This window comes from Mercenaria mercenaria, chromosome 7 (genome assembly GCF_021730395.1).
Source record: "Mercenaria mercenaria strain notata chromosome 7, MADL_Memer_1, whole genome shotgun sequence".
NCBI classification, from domain to species: Eukaryota; Metazoa; Mollusca; class Bivalvia; order Venerida; family Veneridae; genus Mercenaria; species Mercenaria mercenaria.
Genome location: NC_069367.1, coordinates 55,051,209 through 55,076,911, shown reverse-complemented (window position 1 = coordinate 55,076,911; position 25,703 = coordinate 55,051,209). Strand labels below are relative to the sequence as shown.

The 25,703-nt window shown below is 34.9% G+C and overlaps 1 protein-coding gene across 1 annotated transcript in view; it reads left to right on the top strand.

Moving 5' to 3' along the window:
* LOC128558280 (major facilitator superfamily domain-containing protein 1-like) overlaps positions 1–23,404 on the top strand; it is a 53,449-nt gene extending 30,045 nt beyond the window's left edge. The window contains exons 12-15 of the mRNA XM_053547195.1: positions 5,068–5,222; positions 5,483–5,628; positions 22,328–22,491; positions 23,247–23,404. Coding sequence (XP_053403170.1) covers positions 5,068–5,222; positions 5,483–5,628; positions 22,328–22,491; positions 23,247–23,404 — 623 coding nt within the window. The remainder of the gene's footprint in view (positions 1–5,067; positions 5,223–5,482; positions 5,629–22,327; positions 22,492–23,246) is intronic.
* Positions 23,405–25,703: the final 2,299 nt, after the last annotated feature.

Below are 25,703 nucleotides of genomic sequence, written 5' to 3'. Positions count from 1 at the left end.
AAGTGATTATTTTTTTCAAAATGGAATGTTTTTACTGCATTTACAGTATTTCATTATACATTTTGACAAAATTTGCTACATTTTATGTGTATTGAAAAAAAGTTTCATCAAATGAATTTCTCCCGCAATGACAACGATGTAAACATGGGATCATCTCATTCACACGAAAATTACTTAAATAAAGTATCACTATTCATATGTTTTTCGTCCAATATTTTGGTGGAACTAAGATAGTTCTTGAAAAAAATGTGATTGGATATACATGTTTCGATATATGGAAGGCCGTACACGCCATAATGTTATAATGGAAGTCTATGGGAAAACAATTGGTGTTCTCTACCCTGCAAGACCCAGGTCCGTACCTCAAAGGTCAAGGTCACACTTAGACATTAAGGGATAGTGCATTGATGGGCGTGTCCGGTCCATATCTTTGTCATCGATGGATGGATTTTCAAATAACTTGGCATGAATGTGTACCACAGTAAGACGACGTGTCGCGTGCAAGACCCAGTCCGTAGCTCAAAGGTCAAGGTCACACTTAGACGTTAAAGGTCATTTTTCATGATAGTGCATTGATGGGCGTGTCCGGTTCATATCTTTGTCATTCATGCATGGATTTTAAAATAACTACGCATGAATGTGTGACACAGTAAGACGACGTGTCGCGCGCAAGACCCAGCTTCGTAGGTCAAAGGTCCTTAACTCTAACATAGGCCATAACTATTCATTTAAAGTGCCATCGGGGGCATGTGTCATCCTATGGAGACAGCTCTTGTTGGACATGTATCAGATTAATTTTAGAATCCAGGGTTTTTTTGTAATTAGTAGACATGTGCAGAGTGATCTAAAAAAAATAAGAACAGCTGCCAGACTGTAAATCTTAATTGGTTTTGCAGTTATTCATCATTCCGAGATCTGACTTCATTTCCAATAAAAAGTAAATGTGTTTGGATTTGTTTGAAATGATTCATCTGCCTTGGAACGTAGCCATAAAAAGACAAAGAAATGCAAAAATACGTTCTGTTTTAAACGTATTTAATACAATTTCATGACCACAATTTATTTAGCTCACCTTTCACGAAGTGACAAGGTGAGCTATTGTGACCGCTTGTTGTCCGTCGTGCGTCAACAATTTCTTAAAAATCTTTTTCTTGAAAACCAATGGACAGAATTACACCAAACTTCACAGGAATGATCCTTGGCTGGCCCCCTTTCAAAATTATTCAAAGAATTGAATTCCATGCAGAACTCTGGTTGCCATGGCAACCGAAAGAAAAAACTTTAAAAATCTTCTTGTCCAAATCCACAGGGCCTAGGGCTTTGATATCTGGTGTGTAGCATTATCTAGTGGTTCTCTACCAAGATTGTTCAAATTATCCCCCTAGGATCAAATATGGCCCCGCCCCGGGGGTCACATGGTTTATATAGACTTACATAGGGAAAACTTTGAAAATCTTCATGTACAAAACCACACGGGCCTAGGGCTTTGATATTTGGTATGTAGCATCATCTAGTGGTCCTCTACCAAGATTGTTCAAAGTATCCCCCTAGGATCAAATATGGCCCTGCACCAGGGGTTCCAAGTTTTACATAGACTTATATAGGAAAAAAGTTTAAAAATATTATTGTCTGAAACCACAACACTTAGACCTTTGATATTTGGTTTGTAGCATTGTCTTATGGTCCTCAACCAAAATTGTTCAAATTGTACCCCTTGGGAGAAAAGAGGCCCTGCCCTGGGGGTCCCAAGTTTTATATTGACTTATATAGGAAAAAGCTTTAAAAATCTTCTTGTCTGAAACCGTACGACCTAGGCTTTTGATATTTGGTATGATGCATTGTCTAGTAGTTCTCTACCAAAATTGTTCAAATTATGCCCCTGGGGTTAAAAGAGGCCCCACCCTGGGGTCACTTAGTTATTATGTGAGTTATATAGGAAAAAATACTTAAAAAATCATTTGATCCTATTTCCAAGACTGTTTAATTATAATTACCTGATGACCCCAAGTAATATGATGTCACTTGACTGTGACCTTGACCTACTAACCTACTTTCTTGTTTTTTTTAAGATATAGCCTTGGAATTTTGATGACATACACAGTTTTGCACACAAATCGTAAAACTGAATTTCATTGACCATGAATGTGACCTACTGACTTTCTTAATATTTTATCATCAGTTTGACATTTGAAACATGTAGCTCATATTACTCAGGTGAGCGATCCAGGGTCATCATGACCCTCTTGTTTAACAATTTCAGGGTAATTGTACTGTATCAAATTAGAAAAGGCATTACTTCTGTCATGTTCAGATTGACTCACAACAGTGTTATGACCTCTGTCACTGTATTACACAAACATAGCCAAATTATGTCCCCTTTTGAACTTAGAAAATACTGCTTAAAGTTATGCATGCAAAACTAGTGCAAATATTGAATTAATACTTCACAGGTTTCTTTGGGTTGATAAAACTAGGTCATAGCATCAAGTTCCGTAACTCTGACATGCATTTTGCAAAATTATGTGCCCTTTTGAACTCAGAAATTTTTGGTTCAAGTTTTGCATGCAAGTTACTATCTCCAAATTAATGCAGAAACTGGATTGAAACTCTGTAGATATTTTAACATTTACAGTAATAATCCTGCTTCTGGGACAACAATTTGAATAGTCGCGCATTGGCTGTTCTTGGTTTTTAGATGCGCTTATCACTGCTATATTTTTGCACCAAAATGATGCTGTATATTTCAGCTGTTCTTATGGCTGCTGTTTAGTTATGCTTGGTGACTGCTTAATTTTCACTTGCTTGTATTGCTACAGTATTGTTTCATCTGATTTCTGCTTTATTTTTCAGTTTCCCTTATTGCTGCTTTATTTTTCAGTTTCCCTTATTGCTGCAGTGTCGTTATACCCATTTGCTACTTTATTTTTCAGTTCCCCTTATTGCTGCAGTGTCGTGATCCCTGATTGCTTCTTTATTTTTCAGTTCCCCTTATTGCTGCAGTGTTGTTATACCTAATTGCTACTTTACTTTTTTCAGTTTCCCTTATTGCTGCTGTATCGTTATCCCTGATTGCTTTATTGTTATACCTGATTGCTACTTTATTTTTCAGTTTACCTTATTGCTGCAGTGTCGCTATACCTGATTTCTACCTTATTTTTCAGTTTCCCTTATTGCTGCAGTGTCGTTATACCAGATTGCTACTTTATTTTTCAGTTTACCTTATTGCTGCAGTGTCATTATACCTGATTGCTACTTTATTTTTCAGTTTACCTTATTGCTACAGTGTCCTTATATCCAATTGCTACTTTATTTTTCACTTTACCTTATTGCTACAGTGTCGTTATACCTGATTGCTACTTTATTTTTCAGTTGCCCTTATTGCTACAGTGTCATTATACCAGATTGCTACTTTATTTTTCAGTTTCCCTTATTGCTACAGTGTCGTTATACCTGATTGCTACTTTATTTTTTAGTTTCCCATATTGCTGCAGTGTCGTTATATCCAATTGCTACTTTATTTTTCAGTTTCCCTTATTGCTGCAGTGTTGTTATATCCAAATGCTACTTTATTTTTCAGTTTCCCTTATTGCTGCAGTGTCATTTTACCCAATTGCTACTTTATTTTTCAGTTTCCCTTATTGCTGCTGTATTGTTATCCCTGACTGCTGTATTGTTATCCCTGATTGCTACTTTATTTTTAGCTCGACTATTCGAAGAATAGGGGAGCTATCCTACTCGCGTCGGCTTGAGCGTGAGCGTCACACAAATGTTAAAGTTTGCGTACCACCCCAAATATTTTCAAAGTCCATTGAGATATTGCTTTCATATTTTGAATACTTGTTTACCATCATGACCCCAGTCTTTAGAAAGGAGGAGGCAACTCTATCAAGCATTTTGACTGAATTATGGCTCCTTTTCGACTTAGAATAAATGTTAAAGTTTGCGTACCACCCCAAATACTTTCAAAGTCCATTGAGATATTGCTTTCATATTTTGCATACTTGTTTACCATCATGACCCCAGTCTGTAAAAAGGAGGAGGCAACTCTATTAAGCATTTTGACTGAATTATGGCCCCTTTTCAACTTAGAATAAATGTTAAAGTTTGCGTACCTCCCCCAAATATTTTCAAAGTCCATTGAGATCTTGCTTTCATATTTTGCATACTTGTTTACCATCATGACCCCAGTCTGTAAAAAGGAGGAGGCAACTCTTATAGTCAAGCATTTTTACTGAATTATGGCCCCTTTTCGACAGAATATGCTTGTAATTGCTTATATTATACTATCAAGCACTGAGAATAGTCGAGCGCGCTGTCCACTGACAGCTCTTGTTCAGTTTTCGTTATTGCTGCAGTGTCGCTATACCCGATTGCTACTTTATTTTTCAGTTTACCTTATTGCTGCCATGTTGTTATACCCGATTGCTACTTTATTTTTCAGTTTCCCTTATTGCTGCAGTGTCGTTATACCCGACTGCTACTTTATTTTTCAGTTTCTATTATTGCTGCCGTGTTGTTATACCCGATTGCTACTTTATTTTTCAGTTTCCCTTATTGCTGCCATGTTGTTATACCCGATTGCTACTTTATTTTTCAGTTTCCGTTATTGCTGCAGTGTCGTTATACCCGACTGCTGCTTTATTTTTCAGTTTCCCTTATTGCTGCAGTGTCGTTATACCCGACTGCTACTTTATTTTTCAGTTTCCCTTATTGCTGCAGTGTCGTTATACCCGATTGCTACTTTATTTTTCAGTTTCCCTTATTGCTGCAGTGTCGTTATACCCAATTGCTACTTTATTTTTCAGTTTCCGTTATTGCTGCCGTGTCGTTATACCCAATTGCTACTTTATTTTTCAGTACCCTATAGCTGCAGTGTCGTTATACCCGATTGCTTCTTTATTTTTCAGTTTCCCTTATTGCTGCAGTGTGGTTATACCTGATCAGTGATGACAACTTTATTTTTCAGTTGCCCTTATTGCTGCTGTTTTGTTATACCTGATGACAACTTTATTTTTCAGTTGCCCTTATTGCTGTTGTTTTGTTATACCTGACAACTTTATTTTTCAGTTGCCCTTATTGCTGCTGTTTTGTTATATCTGATTGATGCAGCACAAGGAGGGGTCCTTAACAGATCTGCTAAACTTCGACAGAAGGAGGGGGAACTGGAGGAAGCTAAAAAGAGTGAACTGGAGGAAGCTAAAAAGAGTGGGTGTACAAAAATGGTAGTTCATTTATTGCAAGATCTGAAGATTTGTTTCTGAAATCTTTTGGTTGGGCATCATGTCTGATAAGTAACAAAAGTATGTACATCACAGAGACATAACAAAGGAAAGTTTTTGTAGAACATTAATTGTTGGTACTGATTGCATTTCAAAATACAGTCTTCCTAATCATGGCTTTTTCAGTTCATTGCAAAGTAACTGAAAGTCTCGACATTCTAGGCAAATGAGGCAAAGACTTCAAAAACTTTAATACACAACAGTCTTTCCAACAAGTGATTTTAAAGCATGACACATGCAATGATGTTATCATTGAATCAGAGGGAAAGTGTTTGTTCTCCCTCCAGATTGATTACAATATTTCTCCACCGCTGATTTGTGTGGGGAAGTTATCAGTTTCTTTAGAGAAGTAAGTAATAGATTCTGGGAAAATTTGATTAATTACTACTTAACCATACTGTCTCAAACTAAAGGGAACTGAAGAATATCCAAGAAATTTTCTGTCCCTAAAGTCTGGTATGAGAAAAATATGTTTTTTGCAAATTTTTGGGACATCCCAATATAAGGGTGTCCAAACACTAGGGAAAATATTGTAGATACTGTATATCACTGAAATACTGTCGAAAAAAACAAACTGGCACTAAACCCAACAACACAATTGTTGGGTTAAAAACCCTACTCTATACTGATGTACATTTTTATGCCCCCAAAGGGAGGCATATTAGTTTTCAACTGTCCGTCCATTCGTTAGTTAGTTAGTTAGTTAGTTAGTTCATTTGTTCGTCACAACGTTAACTTTTTGCATGAAGGCACTTTGCTCGCGAACACTGACCCAGGACCTTCAAACTTCACATGCTGATAGTACTTATTGAGTACACCACCACTACTGACTTTGAGGTTACCAGGTCAAAGATCACGGTCACAGGGGCAATTGTTAACTTTTTGCATGAAGGCACTTTACTCGCGAACCACTGCACCCAGGACCTTCAAACTTCACATGCTGATAGTACTTATTGAGTACACCCCCCACCTCCCCCCTACTGACTTTGGGGTCACCAGGTCAAAGGTCAAGGTCACAGGGGCCAACGTTAACTTTTTGCATGAAGGCACTTTACTCGCGAACCACTGCACCCAGGACCTTCAAACTTCACTTGCTGATAGTACTTATTGAGTACACCACCACTACTGACTTTGAGGTTACCAGGTCAAAGATCAAGGTCACAGGGGCAAATGTTAACTTTTTGCATGAAGGCACTTTACTCGCGAACCACTGCACCCAGGACCTTCAAACTTCACATGCTGATAGTACTTATTGAATACACCCCCCACCTCCCCCCTACTGACTTTGGGGTCACCAGGTCAGAGGTCAAGGTCACAGGGGCCAACGTTAACTTTTTGCATGAAGGCACTTTACTCGTGAACCACTGCACCCAGGACCTTCAAACTTCATATGCTGATAGTACTTATTGAGTACACCACTCCTACTGACTTTTGGGTCACCAGGTCAAAGGTCAAGGTCACCGTGGCCAACGTTAACTTTTTGCATGAAGGCACTTTACTCGTGAACCAATGCACCCAGGACCTTCAAACTTCATATGCTGATAGTACTTATTGAGTACACCACTCCTACTGACTTTTGGGTCATCAAGTCAAAGGTCAAGGTCACAGGGGCCAACATTAACTTTTTGCATGAAGGCACTTTACTCGCAAGCCACTTCACCCAGGACCTTCAAACTTTACATGCTGATAGTACTTTGAGTACACCACCTCTACTGACTTTGGGGTCACCAGGTCAAAGGTCAAGGTCACAGGGGCCAACGTTAACTTTTTGCACGAAGGCACTTTACATGCGAACCACTTCACCCAGGACCTTCAAACTTCACATGCTGATAGTACTTATTGAGTACACCACCCCTACTGACTTTGGGATCACCAGGTCAAAGGTCAAGGTGCTGCGGGGGCATTTGTCACCATTAGTGACAGCTCTTGTTTGTTTTACATGATGCTTTGTGAAATACTAAACATGATTATTTTCATTGCAGGAAAGTGATAAACTGAGGGGAGGCAATCCCAGTTGATTAGACGGTGCCAAACATTGTTTATATGCATTAAAAACCACTCTTTTACAAGAGTTAAAACATTCCAAAATCATTGATCCAAGATATGTATAGGTTTTAAAACATGGATGGATTTTTAGAGTGATGACTACAAGTTGTTGTTTTTAAGAGTTTTTTTTTTTTGTTTTATAATGTTTTGTTTTTATTAACATACACTTATTTTAACATACACTTGTTTTAACATAGGCTTGTTTAAAAGACTTGAAAATCACAAGACACATATTTATGTTGTTTTAAATATAGGTTTGAGAATATTTTATGAAGTTTAAAACGGGGATATATATCGAAAAGTCTGTGGAATTAACATATGAGGTTTTTGAATTTTAAAAACAATTCTCTGACCTGTAAACACTTTATTAGGTGACCAAAAACCTAAAACTGCACTCATTGGTTGATAGTGTTGATTTGTTTGTTCATAGAATTACATATTTCATCATGTTAGGATTGGTGTTGTAGATTTTAGATGGTCATGATCTTATTATACCAAGTTCTTAATTCCTCTCATTTTGATAGAGTTCCTATATTTGTGGGGACCTCCTAAATGGAGTAAAATTTCCTGTATTCTGAATAGCTTTTTACATATTTATTATCATAATTTGGTGTGCCTTTACTTTTGTGATTCATATATTAAAATGAATATAATAATATTTAAGGAACAAATAGTGACATTGTAAACAAATTATGTTAGTATTATGACAGAAACATTCTAACATTCTCTGGATGCTACAATTCTTCCAAAAGAGAGAAGTGCAAATACTGTCTGTTTTTCTTGGTCAATATTTCTTTAAGGCAGTCCCTAGGGTGAGTTTTTAGCATTGTCATCAGTCCAGTCTTTTTTTCAAATGTATACACCATTATATTCTAAGCATGCACACTTTATTTGTCCCCTATTGGTTGAACAAATGTAGTTTTGGGGACTTATGAAGGTTCATTTGCTTCTCAGCCTATTTGCTTGATTGTAAGTTTGATATATTAGGTAAAGGTTGTTTAAAACAAAACCTTGTTATCAGCAGCATCTTAACTTTAGTTACAGATGGTGATTTATGGTCACCTTAAAATAGAAACAAATTTGTGAGGGAGGTAATCAAAATGCTTGCAATACTCATATTGTTTTATTGGTTCATTTTTGCTTTTATTTTATGCATTCTTCTCTCTTGTTTTGTTTTTCCTTCAAGTGCAATAGTATGTAATATGTACTTGTACCTTATTCAAATTTCATTTGTATTATATCAAAATTTGACAGCTGAATTTTTTTTTATTATTATTACATTTCTGTCTGAATTACTTCCCTTTAATAATTTTTGCACTGATTTCCATGTTCAAATCCATGCATTGCATTAAATGTTGTAATTTATAGTTAATTTGCCAATCATATATTTACATGCATTTCGCCTGAATTTCAAAGAAATTCATTTCTTAAGTACATATTTATTTTCTATATTAATTTTATAATGTGGGGGTTGTCAAAACAGCGGCATGTTATTTTGAAGGGGTATTATCATAATTTGGTGTGCCTTTACTTTTGTGATTCATATATTAAAATGAATATAATAATATTTAAGGAACAAATAGTGACATTGTAAACAAATTATGTTAGTATTATGACAGAAACATTCTAACATTCTCTGGATGCTACAATTCTTGAGCATAAGGGATACATTTTAGGCATTGTATATAATACTTCCGGTCACTTTTATTATACGCCCGAATGGACGTATTATGTTATGGTCCCGGTGTCCGTCTGTCCGTCCGTTAGCAATTTCGTGTCCGCTCTGTAACTCTTCAACCCCTTGAAGGATTTCAAAGAAACTTGACACAAATGTTCACCACACTGAGACGACGGGCAGAGTGCATCTTTTGGATGTCTCATTTCAAGGTCAAGGTCACACTTAGGGGTCAAAGGTCATATGAATGTGTTTCGTGTCCGCTCTGTAACTCTTGAACTGCTTGAAGGATTTCAAAGAAAATTGGCACCAATGTTCACCACACTGAGATGACGGGTAGAGCGCATGTTTTGGATGTCTCATGTCAAGGTCAGACTTAAGGGTCAAAGGTTATAATAGTGTGTTTCGTGTCCGCTCTGTTACTCTTGAACTGCTCGAAGGATTTCAAAGAAACTTGGCACAAATGTTTAACACACTGAGACGACGTGCAGAGCGCATGTTTCGGATGACTAACTTCAAGGTCCAAGGTCACACTTAGGAGTTTATGGTCATATATAACTTTGCTGTGTCCGCTCTGTAACTCTTGAACTGCTTGAAGGATTTCAAAGAAACTTGGCACAAATGTTCACCACACTGAGACGACGTGCAGAGCGCTTGTTTTGGATGACTAACTTCAAGGTCAAGGTCATACTTAGGGGTCAAAGGTCATATATGACTTTGCTTTGTATATATTGCTATGCACTGCATTGCTCTTGTTTTTATTTGGCAGATCCCTTTTTGTTCTCTTACAATAATTTGTTTTTAATTACTTCCCTTTTTTGTTACTTTATATAGCTTATTTTGAAACTTTTTTGTTATTGGCTGTAGGGAAAAATCGAGACCACTTTTCTGTGGTACAACATGGATGGTACATCCAATTTTTAGATGTATTTTGACATTACCTCATAAGAATTTTTTTGTGGACTTAGAATTATTTTTTTTTATTTGGAATTTCTTCTTTTTGTTGTTCCTGTCCTTTGGGCTTCAACAGTCATGTTCTTTAAATTTTGCTCCCATCCTGTGATGTAACCCTTCGGGCGTATATTGCCCCGTTTGGCGGCGCTCTTCTTTTAAAAGTTTAATGATACATTTACAGTGATCAGTTTTACGGCATCAGTTTTACATTCTTGTTTTGTTATCACATTGTAATAATCATAACTTCTTTTAAGGCGTAAAAAAAGTGTTTGTTTCCAGTAACATGCTCAAAAAATTAGGGTAGGTACATGTAGGTCGGTATTTTTCTGTCTGAGGCAGGATTAATGCACGAGAGTTGTGTGTTTAAGTGTAAAATCGTAATCTGTTTCTAATGAATGGTAGATACAAGTGAAAATGTAAAATCTGGTGTTCACAAGTGCCAGGTATTTAGATCTTAAATTTGAATTCTTAAAGTTATTTTTTTAATGCTTTAACCAAATTTTACCCTTTTTATTGTTCTGTACCAGTGAAAAATAAGGATTTCATATTTTTCTATTAAATATATTTTTCACTGAAATACAAGATTTGTTTCAATTTTTCTTGAAAAAAAATATGTTCTGTTGTCATTTATATTTTGTATGTGTATGAGTAAGGTGCTAAGAACATAATTTTATTTCTGTTTATAGTTGATTGAATAAATGTTCAAGCCACTACATAAATCTCTAAATGTTTAAAACTGTACTGATGCCATGTTTTCATTGCATAACTGAAATATTACACTTAACTTACAATGTTAATATAATATATATATATACATGTATCAAAATTGTTACCTAATAAGTATTTTTTTAATAAAAATAATTGTTCAAATCAACATTGTTTGTTGTATTTTATATTTTATTTTAATTGAATTAGTATAACTAATAAAAGGTATAATGTTATTCATACTAGTAGTGTAATAACATGACGAGAACAAACATGATATAATAACCACAGATAATTTACAACTGTTGTATTTTGAACTTTTGTCTTCAAGGCTGTTGTCAATTTACGTAAACACTTTACAAAGTTATGTTTCATCTATTCTTATGTACACCCTGAAGAAGGCTCTGTAAAAGTCGAAACGTTGGTTGTAAATTAAAATTGTTTTAAATTTAACCTGCTTTGATTGCATGGTTACATTACACTTTGGTGTCTTATTACCACTATATAATATGAAAATTGTTCAATTGATGTTACATAGCTGTATGATGAGTTTCCCATCTTGATAAAGGCCATAGGATTAAATTCAAACCATGAAAGTTTTTACTATGATATAACAAAATTATTTCCCCTTTTCACATGTTCTTTTCCTTAACATTTAGCCTGCTGGCACCAAGCAATTTTGCCTTTGCAACCAGTGCAGATCAAGATCAGCACTGTACGCTATTCAGTCTGTAAATTTACAGTGGACACCCCTTTGAATAATAAATGGTATTGCCCAAATTGAATGATAGACCAGTCCATTTTAGAAATTTAGCACAGTAAGGGTTGAATATGTCTGAAAACTGGAACTTCAAAACAGGTTTCTAGTGTCATAGTGACATGTTCACATACCAGGTTCTATAAACATGATTTATGTTTAGACATACATAATGTATTTCTATTTTTGCATTTGGAAAATGTGCAATATACAGCATTTCTTTAAATATTTTCTGAAATCTATGCAATGACTGCCTTGGATTGAACCTTAGCTATTTATATATACTTTTGTAATCATGACGTTTAATAACTCTGCCCTTTACTTTGATTATTCCCCTTTTGAACTGTTGTTTGCCTGCAGTAGCTGAAATTTGTGAAGGCATAATATAAACCTATTTTGGTTCAACAACCAGTTGACATAAAGTAGCTATTATTAACAAATACCAGTAGTCTCCTTTTTAATGGAACTTAATTGTTAAAACTCATAATTTTAACGACAATTATATTAAATTCATTCTGGGGAAATTAATGTAACTTTATATACTTGCACATATCAGTAAGAGAAAATTGAAAAACTATAAAGAGGATTAGTTTTTTTGAGTGAATATGGAATCTATCTCACTGAGAAGTGAGAACATTTCAAATACTTTCATCAGCGTGTAGCACCAGTGAAAATGTAAAAATTTTCTCACATTGAGGCATGATATTCCATATTTACCAAAAAAAATCTCTTTTTTTTATTTTATGCTTAATTACGTTGAGATATGCATTTTGCAACAAATTTTAATCTCAGCGCTGGAAACAGATGCGTGTAAACGGACATGACGTCAGACGTGTTGTGACGTTAGAAATACGCATACAACATAAAGTTCCATTTTATTTTATTTCTTGCTGCATAACGTTATGAAATTCTCATAAGGTAAAATAATTTGAAATGAGAAATATACCATAATGAACGGGGCGTAGCCACTGTTTTGACCTTAGGGCAATAATTTGGACATTTATGGCAGAGAATCACACCCTTATATCATATGCCAAGAGAAAAAGATGTTTAAAGTATGATAGCTGAAAATTTATTTCTAACCAAAAAGACCCATATGTTCAATGAACCAGAACCATTTGAAAAACCTTAAAAGAGGGCTGCCCAGAGATCATTTGTGTAGTTTCATCAAAATCCATTCAGTGGTTTTGGAGGAGATGTTGTTTAAAGAAATTGTTGATGAAAAGAGACCATGCCCTCTGGCGGCCTTGTTTTTCTTTTTGACGAATCAAAATAATTTTAAAATCGGACCATCGGTTTAGGAAAAGATATCATTTGAAGTTTTTTCTATTTTTAGCTCTGGCAGCCCCTATGTGCAACCAAGTGGAACCGTTTGTACAATTTTGGTAGAGGACCACCCAAGGAACATCATGGCCAAGTTTTATAACAAGAGCTGTCGGAGGACAGCAACGCTCGACTATTCAACAGCCTTGTCAATTGAATGAATACTAAAGTCGAAAAAGGGGCATTATTTGCTAAAGAAGCAAACAGGGTTATGGATCCTGCATCGTGCTTATCAGCTCATGACAGTGGACAGGTGTGTGAAGTTTCAATCCATCCCCATCAGTGGGAAATGAGATACCAGCTTACATATAAGAATTTAACCAAAAACTCCTAAGTTGAAAAAGGAGCATAATTTTGTAAAATGCAAATAGAGTTATTGACCCTTTGCACTGCACGTCATATCATGACAGTGAACAAGTGTGTGAAGTTTCAATCCTTTCCCATTAGTGGATACTGAGATACCAGCTTACATACAAAAACTTAACCAAAAACTGTTAAGTCGAAAAAGGGGCATAACTTTGAAAAGAAAAACGAATAGAGTTATGGGACCTGCTTTGTGCATGTCAGATCATGACAGTGAACAAGTGTGTGGAGTTTCAATACATTCCCGTTAGTGAGTACTGAAATACCAGCTTACATACAAAACCTTAACCAAAAGTTTCCAAGTCGAAAAAGGGGCATAATTTTGTAAAAAAGCAAAATAGAGTTATGAAACCTGTGCAATGTAAGTCAGTTTATCACAGTAAATAAGTGTGTGAAGTTTCAATCCATTTTCATTAGTGAGTACTGAGATACCAGCTTACACACAAAACCTTAACCAAAAATTTAAAAGTAAAACAAGAGGGTCATCATGACCTTGGATCGCTCACCTGAGTAATATGAGCTACATGTTTCAAATGTCAAACTGATGATTTTTAGAAATTTTTTGGAATATTTTACGATGTACAATCAAGTAACCCCTGGGGCGGGGCCAATTTTAACCCGGGGTCATGATTTGAACAAAGTTTTTAGAAGTCTACTAGGCAAATTGCCAATGTTACATATCAAATATCTAAGATCAAGGCCTTCTGGTTTATTATTAGCAAATTTATGAAGATTTCCCTATGTACAATCAAGTAACCCCTGGGGCTGGGTCAATTTGACCCTGAAGAGTCAAGATTTGAACAAATTTTGTAGAGGTCCACTAGGCAATGCTTGATGTCAAATATCTAAGCTCTAGGCCTTCTGGTTTATTTTTAGAAATTTTTGAAGACTTTTCTATGTACAATCAAGTAACCCCATGGGGCGGGGGTCATGATTTGAACAAATTTTGTAGGAGTCTACTAGGCAACGCTACATGTCAAATATCTAAGATCTAGGCCTTCTGGTTTATTTTTTAACAAAATTGAAAATTTTCCTATGTTAAATCAAGTGACCCCTGGGGCGGGGTCAATTTTGACCCTAGCGGTCATGATTTCAACAAATATTGTAGAGGTCCACTAGGCAATGTTACACGTGAAATATCTAAGATCTAGGCCTTCTGGTTTATTTTAAGAAAATTTTTGAAGATTTTCCTATGTAAAATCAAGTGACCCCTAGGGCGGGGTCAATTTTGACCCCGGGGTCAATATTTGAACAACTTTACTATAGTAGAGGTCCACTAGGCAATGCTACATGTCAAATATCTAAGCTCTAGGTCTTCTGGTTTTTGAAAAGAAGATTTTTTAAGATTTTCCTATGTAAAATCAATTGTCCCCTGGGGCGGGGTCAATTTTGACCCCGGGGGTCATGATTGAACAACTTTAGTAGAGGTCCACTAGGCAATGCTACATGTGAAATATCTAAGCTCTAGGTCTTCTGGGTTTCTTTTAGAGAATTTTTGAAGATTTTCCTATGTAAAATCAAGTGACCCCTAGAGCGGGGTCAATTTTGACCCCGGGGTCATGATTTGAACAACTTTAGTAGAGGTCCACTAGGCAATGCTACATGTCAAATATCTAAGCTCTAGGCCTTCTGGTTTTTGAGAAGAAGATTTTTTAAGATTTTCCTATGTAAAATCAAGTGACCCCTTGGGCGGGGTCAATTTTGATCCCAGTGTCATGATTTGAATAAATTTGGTAGAGGTCCACTAGGCAATGCTTCACACCAAATATGTAAGGTCTAGTTCTTTTGGTTTTGGAGCAGAAGATTTTTAAAGTTTTTCCTTTCGGTTGCCATGGCAACCAGAGTTCTACATGGAATTCAATTCTTTGAATAATTTTGAAGGGAGGACACCAAAGGATCATTCCTGTGAAGTTTGGTGTGATTCTGCCAGGTGGTTTTCAAGAAGAAGATTTTTTTAGAAATTGTTGACGCACGACGCACGACTGACATCAAGCGGTCACAAAAGCTCACCTTGTCACTTTGTGACAGGTGAGCTAAAAAGAGGCATAATTTTGTAAACAAGATGGTCATGATGACCCTGGATCGCTCACCTGAGTAATATGAGCTACATGTTTCAAATGTCAAACTGATAATAAAATATTGTGAAAGTCAGTAGGTCACATTCATGGTCAATGAAATTCAGTTTTACGATTTGTGTGCAAAACTGTGTATGTCATCAAAACTTCAAGGCTGTATCTTAAAAAACAGGAAAGTAGGTCAGTAGGTCAAGATCACAGTCAAGTGACATCATATTACTTGGGGTCATCAGGTAATTATAATTAAACAGTCTTGGAAATAGGATCAGATGACTTTTTAAGTATTTTTTCCTATACAACTCACATATGTGATCCCAGGGCAGAGGCCTCATTTGACCCCAGGGGCATAATTTGAACCATTTTGGTAGAGGATTACTAGACAATGCATCATACCAAATATCAAAAGCCTAGGTCATATGGTTTCAGACAACAAGATTTTTAAAGTTTTTTTCTATATGTCTATATAAAACTTAGGATCCCCAGGACAGGGCCTCTTTTCACCCCAGGGGTACAATTTGAACAATTTTGGTTGAGGACCATAAGACAATGCTACAAACCAAATATCAAAGGTCTAAGTGTTGTGGTTTCAGACAAGAATATTTTTAAACTTTTTTCCTATATAAGTCTATGTAAAACTTGGAACCCCTGGTGCAGGGCCATATTTGATCCTAGGGGGATACTTTGAACAATCTTGGTAGAGGACCACTAGATGATGCTACATACCAAATATCAAAGCCCTAGGCCCGTGTGGTTTTGTACATGAAGATTTTCAAAGTTTTCCCTATGTAAGTCTATATAAACCATGTGACCCCCGGGGCGGGGCCATATTTGACCCTAGGGGGATAATTTGAACAATCTTGGTAGAAGACCACTAGATGATGCTACATACCAAATATCAAAGCCCTAGGCCATGTGGTTTTGGACAAGAAGATTTTTAAAGTTTTTCCTTTCGGTTGCCATGGCAAACAGAGTACAGCATGGAATTCAATTATGCAATTTTGAAAGCGGGCCACCCAAGGATCATTCCTGTTTGGTGTAATTCTGCCCAGTGATTTTCAAGAAGAAGATTTTTTTACAAATTGTTGACAGACGCACAACGGACGACGGACATTGAGCGCTCACAAAAGCTCACCATGAGCCTTTGGCTCAGGTGAGCTAAAAAAAAAAGGAATAGATTTTTTTTAAATGTTTTTTTTTCGGGGGGTGGGGGTGGAAGGGGGTTGAGCAGGTGAGGGTACAAAACTTCACATGTTGACTATAAATATTGATGGAAAATTAAAAACGAAAAAAACAAGAGCTGTCGGATGACACTGCGCTCGGCTATTCGAAGAATTGATTAGAATGGGGTCAAAATATTTCTACAGATATTCAGACAAAAGAAAAATCTATATTAGACTAGGTTAACAATGTTCCTGTATTTGTGGATTTCAATAAGTTTTGCACTAAATGACAATGTGTGAACCAATTTCAAAGTCCAACAAGAGCTGTCGGAGGACAGCAACGCCCGACTATTCAACAGCCTTGTCGATTGAATTAATACGAAAGTCGAAAAAGGGGCATAATTTAGTAAAAAAGCAAAATAGGGTTATGGAACCTGCATAGTGCTTATCAGTTCATGACAGTGGACAAGTGTGTGAAGTTTCAATCCATTCTCATTAGTGGGTACTGAGATACCAGCTTACATATAAGAATTTAACCCTAAACTCCTAAGTTGAAAAAGGGGCATAATTTTGTAAAATGCGAAGTTGAGTTATTGACACTTTGCACTGCATGTCATATCATGACAGTGAACAAGTGTGTGAAGTTTCAATCCTTTCCCATTGGTGGATACTGAGATACCAGCTTACATACAAAAACTTAACCAAAAATTTCTATGTTGAAAAAGGGGCATAATTTTGTAAAAAAGCAAAACAAAGTAATGGGACCTGCTTTGTGCATGTCAGATCATGACAGTGAACAAGTGCTAGAAGTTTCAATCCATTCCAATTAGTGAGTACTGAGATACCAGCTTACATACAAAACCTTAACCAAAAAATCTAAGTCAAAAAAGGGACATAATATTGTAAAAAAGCAAAATAGAGTTATCGAACCTGTGCAGTGTAAGTCAGTTTATCACAGTGAATAAGTGTGTGAAGTTTCAATTCATTCCCACAAGTGGTTACTGAGATACCAGCTTACATACAAAACCTTAACCTAAGATTTCTAAGTCAAAAAGGGGCATAATTTTGTAAAAAAGCAAAATAGAGTTATGGAACCTGTGCGTGTAAGTCAGTTTATCACAGTGAATAAGTGTGTGAAGTTTCTATCCATTCCCACAAGTGGTTGCTGAGATACCAGCTTACATACACAATCTTAACCAAATCGGGACGCGGAGGCCGACGCGGACGCGGACGCCGACGCCGACGCATGGGCGATTCCAATAGCTCTACTTCTCTATGAATAGTCGAGCTAAAATACAGAAATAGGCGATCATAAAACAACAGTAAACAACACGCGATCTGAAAAACAACAGAAAGCTGCATTCGTTTTAAAGACGACATATAAAGAATGAAAATATTGGAAAAACAACAAGATAAAACAACAGCATTAGTTTTAAAGATGATAGTTACTAAATGAAAAATACATAAATACACGATCGAAAAAACAATAGAAAACAACACCAGTCTGAAAAAACAACAGAAAACTGCATTAATTTTAAAGATGATACATACATAATGAAAATATAGGAAAAACAACAAATAAAACAACAGCATTAGTTTTAAATATGATAGTTACTAAATGAAACTTTCACATTTCTGAAGGTACAGGCTTCAAATTTGGACCACATGCATAGTTTTGTGTTCTGAGATATAACTTGACCTTGATTTTGACCTAGTGACCTACTTTACCATTTCTCAAGCTACAGCCTTCAAATTTGAACCACATGCGATTGTAAAAACGACAGAAAACAACACGCGATCTGAAGAACAACAGAAAACTGCATTAGTTTTAAAGATGATACATACATAATGAAAATAGTCGAAAAACAACAAGATAAAACAACAGCATTAGTTTTAAAGATGATAGTTACTTTAAAAATACATAAATACATGATCGAAAAAAAACAATAGAAAACAACACGCGTCCTGAAAAACAACAGTAAACTGCATTAATTTTAAAGATGATACATACATAATGAAAATATCGGAAAAACTACAAAATAAAACAACAGCATTAGTTTTAAATATGATAGTTACTAAATGAAAAATACAGACATACACGATCAAAAAACAACAGAAAACACGCGATCTGAAAAACAACATAAAACTGCATTAGTTTTAAAGATGATACATACATAATGAAATATTGGAAAAACAACAAGATAAAACAACAGCATTAGTTTTAAATAGTATAGTTACTTAATGAAAAATACAGAAATAGGCGATCATAAAACAACAGAAAACAACACGCGATCTGAAAAACAACAGAAAACTGCATTCGTTTTAAAGACGATATATACATAATGCAAAATATTGGAAAAACAACAAGATAAAACAACAGCATTAGTTTTAAAGATAATAGTTACTAAATGGAAAATACAGAAATACGCGACCGAAAAAACAACAGAAAATGACACACGATCTGAAAAACAACAGAAAACTGCATTAATTTTAAGGGCGATACATACATAATGAAAATATGGAAAACCAACAAAATAAAACAACAGCATTAGTTTTAAAGATGATAGTTACTAAATGAAAAATACAGAAATACGCGATTGAAAAAAAAACCAGAAAACGACACGCGATCTGAAAAAACAGTAGAAAACTATATTGATTTTAAAGATGATACATACATAATGAAAATATCGGAAAAACAACAAAATAAAACAACAGCATTAGTTTTAAATATGATATGTACTAAATGAAAAATACATAAATACACGATCGAAAAAAACAATAGAAAACAACACGCAGTCTGAAAAACAACAGAAAACTGCATTAATTTTAAAGGTGATACATACATAATGAAAATATAGGAAAAACAACAAATAAAACAACAGCATTAATTTTAAATATGATAGTTACTAAATGAAACTTTCACATTTCTGAAGGTACAGGCTTCAAATTTGGACCACATGCATAGTTTTGTGTTCTGAAATATAACTTGACCTTGATTTTGACCTAGTGACCTACTTTACCATTTCTCAAGCTACAGCCTTCAAATTTGAACCACATGCGATTGAAAAAACGACAGAAAACAACACGCGATCTGAAGAACAACAGAAAACTGCATTAGTTTTAAAGATGATACATACATAATGAAAATTCGAAAAACAACAAGATAAAACAACAGCATTAGTTTTAAAGATGATAATTACTTTAAAAATACATAAATACATGATCGAAAAAAACAATAGAAAACAACACGCGATCTGAAAAACAACAGAAAACTGCATTAATTTTAAAGATGATACATACATAATGAAAATATCGGAAAAACAACAAAATAAAACAACAGCATTAGTTTTAAATATGATAGTTACTAAATGAAAAATACAGACATACACCATAAAAAAACAACAGAAAACACGCGATCTCAAAAACAACATAAAACTGCATTAGTTTTAAAGATAATACATACATAATGAAAATATTGGAAAAACAACAATACAAAAACACAGCATTAGTTTTAAATATGGTAGTTACTAAATGAAAAATACTGAAATACACCGCCAAAAAACAACAGATAACAACACACGATCTGAAAAACAACAGAAAACTGCATTAGTTTTAAAGATGATACATACATAATGAAAATATAGGAAAAACAACAAGATAAAACAACAGCATTAGTTTTAAATATGACAGTTACTTAATAAAAAATACAGAAATACGCGATCGAAAAAACAACAAAAAACAACACGTGGTCTGAAAAACAACAGAAAACTGTATTAGTTTTAAAGAGGATACGTACATAATGAAAATATTGGGAAAAAAAGAAGATAAAACCATAGGATTAGTTTTAAATATGATAGTTACTAAATAAAAAATACAGAAAAACGTGATCAAAAAACAACACAAAACAAGCGATCTGGAAAACAACATAAAACTGCCTAAGTTTTAAAGATGATACATACATAATGAAAACATCGGAAAAACAACAAGATAAAACAACAGCATCAGTTTTAAATATGATAGTTACTTAATGAAAAATATATACGATCGAAAAAACAATAGAAAACAACCCACAGTCTGAAAAACAACAGAAAACGACACGCGATCTCAAAAACAACAGAAAACTGCATTTGTTTTAAAGATGATACAAACATAATGAAAATATTGGAAAAACAACAAGATAAAACAACAGTATTAGTTTTAAAGATGATGCTTACCGAATGAAAAATATCAAAGACCGCAAATTAAAAACCAACAGAAAACAGCATTAGTTTTAAAGATGATACATACATAATGAAAATATTGGAAAAACAACAAGATAAAACATCAGCATTAGTTTTAAATATGATAGTTACTTAATGAAAAATACAGAAATACGCGATCGAAAAAACAACAGAAAACAACAGGTGATCTGAAAAATAACAGAAAACTGCATAAGTTTTAATGATGATACGTACATAATGAAATATTGGAAAAACAACAAGATAAAACAACAGCATTAGTTTTAAATATGGTAGTTACTAAATGAAAAATACAGAAATACGCGATCGAAAAAACAACAGAAAATGACACGCGATCTGAAAAACCACAGAAAACTGCCTTAATTTTAAAGGTGGTACATACATAATGAAAATATGGGAAAAACAACAAGATAAAACAACAGCATTAGTTTTAAAGATGATAGTTACTTAATGAAAAATACATAATAACACAAACGAAAAAACAATAGAAAACAACACGCGATCTGAAAAACAACAGAAAACTGCATTAATTTTAAAGATGATACATACATAATGAAAATATCGGAAAAACAACAAAATAAAACTACAGCATTAGTTTTAAATATGATAGTTACTAAATGAAACTTTCACATTTCTGAAGGTACAGGCTTCAAATTTGGATCACATGCATAGTTCTGTGTTCTGAAATATAACTGGACCTTGATTTTGACCTAGTGACCTACTTTACCATTTCTCAAGCTACAGCCTTCAAATTTGAACCACATGCATAGTTTTATGTACTGAAATGGACTTTGACCTTGAAATTGATCTAGTGACCTACTTTCACATTTCTAAAGCCACAGCTTTCAAATTTGTACCACATGCACAGTGTTTTGTACCGAATGAAATTTGACCTTGACTTTGACCTTGAGCTAGTCTTGAAATTTGGAACATTTAAAAACGGCTCAGTGGTGGGCGCCAAGATCACTCTGTGATCTCTTGTTAGGTTAATAGGTTAATGGTCAAGGTCAGATTGAACCAGAACGGTAGAACTTTTGTTTACAGTGAGCATACAATTTCTGTTCCTTGTGCAATTACTGAATGCACCAAGGGGGGCATTTCGTGTTCGACAAGCTCTTGTTCATCGTCTACATCTATCACACTTCCAAATTACCAAAGATAAACATATTTTGATAAAATCTAACAAACTTATATGAAAACCTGGAAGTATTTCATGCATGTTCTTTGAAATTGAAAAGGAAGAAAATTCAGTAAAAGCTAAGAAAGATTAAAGTTTACAACTCTATTGATAAGTGCATTCTCAGAACTGCAGGCCATAAGCATATACCCTTAAGATGTATGAAAACCACTTTTGGATGAAAAAAAAAGTGCTTTTTATTCACAAGTGTTATTCACAGGTGCATTTACACAGTAAATGTTTAAATGGGGTGGGGGGAGAGAATCTGATGTCCTTATATACTGATAGTCTGTGGTTACAGGTTGTATTTAACCCTTATCATGCTGAACATGATTGATCCTGCCTTTGCAACCAGTGTAGATCATGATCAGCCATGCAGTCTGATCATGATCTACACTGTTTGCTATTCAGTCAGTATCTTTTAGGTAAGCACCCCTTTTAACAGTTAATGGTACAGTCCAAATTGAAAGAAGACAAGTTCATTATAGAAATTTAGCAGGATAAGTAACATTGTTCAATGTCTTATTTCTAAAAACATATCCACTGTTAAATTTAAATATTGTTTCACCTTACAGTTATCCCAAGGGTTCGGAGGGGAAGCTAAAAGCATATCAGAGAGCTACACAGACTCTTGGTTCAGCGTGTTATATAGAGGACGCTATGAGCTCAATGCTATTTATCGCATATGAGTTTGCTGATGATTTCCAAGCTGGTGTACTTAATAATGCTAATTGTGGAGGTAAATCTGGCATATGAAGTTTTACTGATAGTGGTTGTTTGTTTCACTATTTTGTCCAACTTTTTTTAATAATAAACATATCACAGTTGAAATAATATATAGCAGAGCCATGTTTAAGTGTATTAAAACAGAATCTTTTATACATCACACTGGGTCATGTGCTTTTTGAATTTATTCTGCAGTTCTATTGAAACAATATTCTGCTAGCTACAAAAATATTTTATTTCCATCAAAAAAGAATTGGCTGTTGCCTTCCATCAAATTTAATAATAATAGGTTATTAGCTTTGTTTTGGGAAATCTGCACGAGTTCTGCAGCGGAAATATTGCGCGACTTTAGGAGCGCAATATTCTTCCGCTAAAGAACGAGTGCATATTTCCTGATGCAAAGAGGATAACCTTTTTATTACATACGTATCTACAAGTATAAATGTAATGTAAATATTATGAATTTGTTCAATAGCCTGAATAAGATTGACAATACTGAACTAAATAAAGAATCAATACAACGACAGACTTTGATTTACGTCATGCACCCGATATGAAATTCAGGCGTCAGTATATGGAAAAACATTGACGTTTCCGTTACCATTGTAACTTAACAGAGAAAAGAAACGAGTATGTAATGATAACAGATATAGGCAATAAACATCCCTACAGAACAACCAAGGGAAGAGCAACCATATTTGTCGTCTGTTTGTAAATATCCAACCTGTAGAGATTTTAAAACTTTTGTTTATTTCTGTTTAATTACAGGAGAAAACTGCCATCGAGGGGCTGTCTTAGGAGCCTTACTTGGGGCTAATGCAATAAACAAAGGCAAAGATATACCTCAGACCCTTAAAGATGGGCTACAAGCGAAACAAACAGTGAATACTCTTCTACAAGAGATGAAGGAGTCTAGGATGACCTGACAATTAACATACCAAATACTCAATTTGCCGCCAAAATTGTGATCAAATACATTTTGTTTTTTTTAATGGGGGATTTTGATAAAAATCAAATCTCCTTACACATCTATACATTTTCTCAGGTAAAACAAGAGATTTATCTCTCACAGTTAAAAAACGGGAGGTAACTGCTGGATGGACCTTATGGAATTCACAATAAATAATGAAATATAGGGATACACATACTGTATGACACAAATTTTAATTTTCAAAACAAATGTTTAAATATACTGAATGTGTAATATAGTTAATATATTAGTTTACATTTATATAAGAAATATGTGGGCATGTTTAAAGTTTGTTAAGACTTAATGTTTCTACACATTAAACACAACCATGTACAATGTATTTCATACCTAAATGAAAATTACTAACTGTGACTGATTTAAATATTTACATTGTTTTAATTGATGTTGTGTTGTCCACGTTCGAAATTGTAGATATTATAGATAAGAAAATGAAAGTTGTTGTAAACTGTCCTTTTTAGCTTATTTGAGCATGAAGTATTCAAAATGAACTATTGTGATATCCTGTGTCTATCACATTTTACTGTTAAAACTCGAGAGATCACAATTTTGGTCCAACCTTGAGTAAACCTGGTCATCTGGGATCAACATCTAGGTAACAAGGTCAAATTGTAGACCAACCTTGTTAATACTCAGGAGGTTACATATTGTAACTGATGTTCATGAAACCAATTAAGAATGTATGTCTCAATAAAATCTAGGTCACCTTTGTAAATCGGTCATCTTTGATCTAAATATTAGTCACTAGGTTAAATATAAGTAAAACCTTGTTCACACACTAGAGGTCATGTTTTGAACCAATCTTCTTGAAATTTAGTCAAAATATATGACATTTTGACATCTAGGTCTTAAAAACTGGATCAAGAGTTCAAGTACCAGGTCAAATCATAGAAAACCTTGATAACACTCTTGCAGCCACACTTTTTTACTTGATCTTCATCAAACATGGTGAGAATGTATGTCTGTATGGAGTCTGTAACTGGGTCTAAAACTAGCTCACAATGTAAAATCATAGAAGACCTATATTATCACTCCAGGGGTCAAATTTTCTACTTTATGAACACAGAATGATTATTTTAATGACATCTCTGTCAGAGCTTGGCCATCTGAGGACAAAATCTAGGTCACTAGGTCAAATCATAGAAAAGCTATGAGGCCAAACTGTTTCCTGATATTCAAGAAATATGACCTGAGTGTTTGTTCTCAATAAAATCTAGGTCAAGATTGTTATGTGGTCATCTTTAATTTTAAACAGACCACTAGCTTATATCTTGGAGAACTCTAGTTAAAGGTGGTCAGTCAGATTTATTCAACATTTGACATTTTTAACCAGGTCAAAAAAAAGAAACTGATTATTAGATTGTAATGTAGGTCTGGCGGGCCTGTCAATATTTGGTTTCCGCTTGATATCTTGAGTGACCGATCACAATGAATCTTGGTATACATATAGCTTACAAAGAGAAAGAGTTTGGGATTGCGTATGAGATCACTAGGGTCAAGGTCACTGTTGCTAAAAATAGAAAAAAAAACGGTTTTTCCTCAATAACTTTAAGTATGCATTGATGTCTTGAATTCAAACTTGACCTATAGGTAGCTTATAGAAATACCAAGGTTGGGATTCTATATTGGGTCAGAAGGGTCAAGAGCAAGATCAGCAGAACTTCTGCATGCTTAAGCGATTGATCATAGTTACCTTTTATGGTGTGGAACAGAGCCGGGGTTCAAATCTGGATCAGGACATTTTTGTGATGAAAAAAATCATTTTGATGAAATTGGGTCAAGGGAACAGTTACTGGAAATATACTTTTTATGCCCCCGAAAGGAGGCATAATAGTTTTCAACTGTCCATCCGTTCGTTCGTTAGTTCGTTCGTTCGTTCGTTCGTTCGTCACAACGTTAACTTTTTGCATGAAGGCACTTTACTCGCGAACCACTGCACCCAGGACCTTCAAACTTCACAAGCTGATAGTACTTATTGAGTACACCACTCCTACTGACTTTGGGGTCACCAGGTCAAAGGTCAAGGTCACAGGGGCCAACGTTAACTTTTTGCATAAAGGCCTTTTACTTGCGAACCACTGCATCCAGGACCTTCAAACTTCACATGCTGATAGTACTTATTGAGTACACCAACCCTACTGACTTTGGGGTCACCAGGTCAAAGGTCAAGGTCACAGAGGCCAACGTTAACTTTTTACATGAAGGCACTTTACTCGCGAACCACTGCACCTAGGACC